General features: G+C 39.4%; 1 protein-coding gene across 1 annotated transcript in view; it reads left to right on the plus strand.

The window, feature by feature from the left end:
* Positions 1 to 300: 300 nt before the first annotated feature.
* Positions 301 to 589, plus strand: part of LOC119592546 (kelch domain-containing protein 2-like) — a gene marked incomplete in the record, with an annotated part of 55639 nt that continues 55350 nt past the window's right edge. Inside the window, 1 exon segment of the mRNA XM_037941412.1 lies at positions 301 to 485. Coding sequence (XP_037797340.1) covers positions 384 to 485 — 102 coding nt within the window.

Below are 589 nucleotides of genomic sequence, written 5' to 3' on the forward strand. Positions count from 1 at the left end.
TTGAGGGGCTTCTCCAAGCGTAGGAGGGGCCCTGCAATTAGTTGTAGTTATTACCTATACTAGCCCATAGGATAATCCCTGGTTATACCGTAAATTACGTTCTCGCTATAAAGAGATGACGGAAATATTATACGAAGGGTCACTAACTATTATGCTGCTACAAGTAAAACTATTCTTCTTAAGCTTGATCACCATTGAAGAGATAATCGAAATTAATAAAGGCAAACAATATTTCTTGAATAAATAGAAGGAAACATGAAAGCGAATAAATAAGCCTTTATACTCTCGCTCCCTCTTGAATTAGTGTTGACATTGATGGCGAATGCAGAAAGCGAACGAAAAACTTATCTTTATAAATACTCTCTTTATCACTCTCTGCAACAATGTCTCGAGAAGCACCTACCGAGAAGCATTATGTCCACCGTCGAGCTGGCCATGTCATGATTAGCTATGATAAACGCCTCTTTGTGTGGGGAGGATATATGGTAAGGCCATATGTATACGTGGAGAGGAGAGGAGTTTGTTTTTATGTTGGTCGTAGGCGGTTGCTAAAGGATGTATGGCATGCAGATTTGATTTTGGTAGATCA

This window comes from Penaeus monodon, chromosome 30 (assembly GCF_015228065.2).
Source record: "Penaeus monodon isolate SGIC_2016 chromosome 30, NSTDA_Pmon_1, whole genome shotgun sequence".
Taxonomy (NCBI): Eukaryota; Metazoa; Arthropoda; class Malacostraca; order Decapoda; family Penaeidae; genus Penaeus; species Penaeus monodon.